Here is a 4,217-nt window from a genome sequence, read left to right on the forward strand (position 1 = left end):
TGTTTCGCCCTGCTCTGGTCTTCAAGCCAGGCTAGTAAGCTGTACAGTGCATTGCAGGGCTTCATACATGACATCTCAATATGCTATGTCAGAGATTATGATGCAGAAATGCTACTGGGGTACAATGCAATTCAACAAAATGAAGAAAGATGTCTACTCAGCAGTTTGGTTAAAAGTTAAAGGCATGAATACATTGTGCTGGCAATAGAATGTCCATGCCAAAAGATTATTGGAAGCTTTCAAAATTATTTCTGTGCCCCCTTTCCAATCATATTTTTTTTCGTATTCTCCTCTGGTTTCAGTAAGATAATGTAACATTTTGGAATAAAAATACAAATGAGCAGTCCATAACTTGAAGCCAGAATAGCAAAAATTTCCACAGCAACACTGAATTTCCCAGGAGAGCTGACATACGCTGGGATAAAAGTGATCCATACTGCACAGAATATCAGAATGCTAAAGGTGATGAATTTGGCTTCATTGAAATTATCAGGCAGTTTCCGAGCCAGAAAAGCAAGAATAAAACACAACATGGCCAGAAGTCCTATGTACCCAAGTACAGCCCAAAAGCCTACAGCTGAGCCCAGAGCACACTCTAAGATAATTTTGTTCTTGAACTTCTTGAAATTCTTAAATGGAAAAGGAGGAGAAATTGTTAACCAGAGGATACATATGACAACTTGTATAAGAGTGAAACCCAGAACACTGAGTTTCTGCTGTGCAGGCCCAAAATATTTCATCACATCACTACCTGGGAGTGTGGCCCTGAAGGCCATTAACACCACTATTGTTTTCCCCAGAACACAAGAGATACAGAGGACAAAGGTGATGCCGAATGCTGTGTGTCGCAGCATGCAGGACCACTCAGAGGGCCGGCCGATGAAGGTCAGAGAACACAGGAAACACAGAGTCAAGGAGAAGAGCAGCAGGAAGCTCAGCTCAGAGTTGTTGGCCTTGACAACAGGAGTCTGTCTGTATCTGAAGAAAATGAACGCCACAACAGCAGTCATGCATGTTCCAAAGAGAGAAGCTGCAGTGAGCAGTGCTCCCATAATCTCTTTGTATGAGAGAAACTCTGTCTCCTTCTTTACACAGGCATCTCTTCTCTCATTTGACCAGAACTCAGGGTGGCATCTCAGACAGGTGATAGAATCTGAAAAATAATTAAAACAGGTGTTGGACTTGCTCAGTTCATTTGTCCATTGCTATTTCAACGTTCTTTATTTTTTATGTTTGCAAGTACAAGATACAGTACAGCATGAAGAGGCAGGACTTGTTAATATTGTTAAGCAAAAACATCTTGAATGAATACATGTTGTCCTGTTTCTTCAGGGTGTCTGCGATCTTTAGGACAAATACCAACACGATCCAGTGAAAAATAAATGATTGTTTAGGCCTTCACATGCATTTCCACAACTGTGCAAATATGTATGACCCTGTTTCCAACTTATGTATCTGTATTTGTTTAGTGTGCTCAGAATAATAGTGTGATGTTTTATTGCTGATGTAATGATATTTTGAATTTTGGTTTGTATAAAAATAATTCATTAAAATTTCTATAGCAACATGACAGTTTTTACATGTTGTTTTGTTTTGTATCTAATATTACTACACCTGTAATGTTGCTGATTTCTCCCTCTGCACATCTTAAACAGTCATAGCAGCAGACAGGCTTTCCTTTCTGGAGAACCTTGCGAGTTCCTGGGGGACATTTCTCACTGCAAACTGACAAAGGCACCTGCATGAACAAAATGGCAATGGAAAATATAAAGCAATGGTTTTCACTCAGACAGGGTGTTGTCTATAAAATCTATCAATACTAATCAAACATTGAATGCAATTAATAGATATTCAATTTGAACAATTCAAATTTCATTAAGAATTATTGATCACAAAGTAACTTGCCTGTTGTGAGTTCTGGGCCCAAAATAAAGACTTATTTTGGAGACTCAGCTGTTTATCTGCAGGTAAAGATGCATCATAAAGACCGACTGCAACAAAGTCCACAACGCCATTTTCTGGTGGCTGCCAGTTTATTATTTCATACTTTGCTGATGGGTCTCCATTCTCATTAAAGTAAACCTCATCTCCTTCCTTGGTTGTGAACCGAATCTTTTTTATGTGTTGTAAAATCTAAGAGGAGATTCATGAATGTAGATCAATTTCCGACAACATTTTTATAAGTCAATTGTCTTAAGAGCTTGATGGACAGAATGCAATCATATATTTACTATAATATACACCGTTTAATTTATTAATGTAATTAACTCATTAAGTCTTAGGAGTTCAACTCACCATGAAAGGATCTAGCTGCACCTTTTTGTTACATGTATTATTACAGCTGAGAATATTATGAAGTGCATGGGCCACAGCATACACTCCTTTATAAATATTGTAAAATATAGGCATGAGTGACATATCAGTGAAGGTGTTTTGCACTTCAGTCACATCTTCATGTCCAGTACATTCTCTCCGATTCTCTGATGATGAATTTGAATACTTGAACTTACAATCAAATAATTTCTCCCAAAACTCTGTAAACAATTCATTACTAGATGAATTTAGTGGCTTCACATCCAACATGAACTCTCTCATGCCACTGACATGTGCTTTGGGGATGGACAGACCAATGGCACCATCCAGAATGTGATGGCTGTCCCTTGCGGCAGTTTCAGAATCAAAGATCCAGGCCTCAGTGCCTACCCACTGGTACCCAGTCAAATTGTGGTAAAAGAACTCATGCATTAACACATACAACTCCGTGGGGGAGATGAAAGTGACAATCACTTTGGAAGTGGAATCCTTGATAATTTCAATTATCTGTTGTATTTTGTCTGGTGGATCTGCTCTGAAGACAGACACAGAGTACTCCAGACAGATACCCAGCTGCTGGGCAGTTTCTATGAATGTAGCCATGCCATTATTGCCATAATCATCATTTGTTCTAATAGCTCCAACCCAAGTCCAACCAAAGTACTTGACCAACTGGGCCAGGGCTCTGCTCTGGTAGTAGTCACTGGGTATTGTTCTGAGGAATGATGGGTACTTGGTTTTATCACTGAGACAAGCACAAGTAGCAAAGTGGCTGATCTAAAAGAAGATGAAATTATATCCCACTTGAAACATATTGACAGCACACTTTTCGCTATGACTACAGCAGTGAATTAATGAATAATAACACATTTTCACATGTCATTTCACTTTTTTTATCAATTTTACCCACCAGTGGGAGATTAAATTGTCCGATGACTGTAGATATAGCCATGCAGGAGGAGGAAAAGCTCTCTCCCATTATCGCCTGCACTTGGGCAGGTCTGATGCATGGTGCTTCAGATGGTGCAAATGCCACTTCATTACCATTAGCCAAGGCCAGTGCAACCCTCACACCTCTCGCAATGGATGCACAGGCATCATAGATCTTATATCCCAGAGAGATGCCAGGCAGTAATTCTGTGCTGTTGTTAATCTCCTCAATGGCAAAGAGTATAACCTGGGCATACTGGAATGCTCTAAAATTCAAACTTGATTAAAATAAGAGTAAAGTGCAATCAATTTCTCCTCAAAATAGAAACAATAACCATCAAAATACAGACAGGCAATGATTCTTATTTTCAAATATCCTTTTTTCAAAACCATCTTTTTTAAATGTCAAATGTTGAATTTACTTCCTCTTAGATATATTCATTTAAATACGTTTTTGTGGTATGATTTACCTGATGCATTGCAGTGGCAATGGTTTTTCCATGTAGGTATCCTGTCTGTTTTTCCACCGCAAGTGGAAAGATATGATTCCCCCAATCATAATATCTTCATTCTTAGATAGCAATGGAATCTCGGGATCCCCTCTCAGTCTGCATCGTGTCTCCTCAATTGAAAAAACAGAAATGGAGGCCACTAATAACAGCTGAAACAGTGCCCAACCCCTCTCTCGCCACCTCTGTGTGAATGTCATACCGTTCAACAACAACAGATGTGCTATGATGTGAACAAAATCTCTCACTGGTATTTATACATTTTGGAGTACCACCAAAAATAATTATGGAACAGAGATGTCTGAGGAGGGAGCGGAGGACAGTGCACAAACAGAAATAGAGTTATGGGCTTTAGCCTCCCAGTGGGACATTTTTCTTCTAAAAGACATAAGAAAAATTCTAAAAGATTGATCTAGACTAAAATTGGGTTAATTTGGTTCAAAAGTTGAAGTTTTATAGACATAT

The 4,217-nt window shown here is 38.9% G+C and overlaps 1 protein-coding gene across 1 annotated transcript; it reads right to left on the reverse strand.

Moving 5' to 3' along the window:
• Positions 1-245: 245 nt before the first annotated feature.
• Positions 246-3,952, reverse strand: LOC119008604 (extracellular calcium-sensing receptor-like). Its single transcript, XM_037079114.1, has 6 exons — positions 3,714-3,952; positions 3,224-3,521; positions 2,296-3,090; positions 1,906-2,133; positions 1,615-1,738; positions 246-1,153 (listed from the first exon to the last, which is right to left on the reverse strand). Exons 1-6 carry the CDS (start codon positions 3,950-3,952, stop codon positions 246-248), a joined length of 2,592 nt encoding a protein of 863 aa, XP_036935009.1.
• Positions 3,953-4,217: the final 265 nt, after the last annotated feature.

The sequence above is a fragment of the Acanthopagrus latus genome, chromosome 2 (genome assembly GCF_904848185.1).
Source record: "Acanthopagrus latus isolate v.2019 chromosome 2, fAcaLat1.1, whole genome shotgun sequence".
NCBI lineage: Eukaryota > Metazoa > Chordata > Actinopteri > Spariformes > Sparidae > Acanthopagrus > Acanthopagrus latus.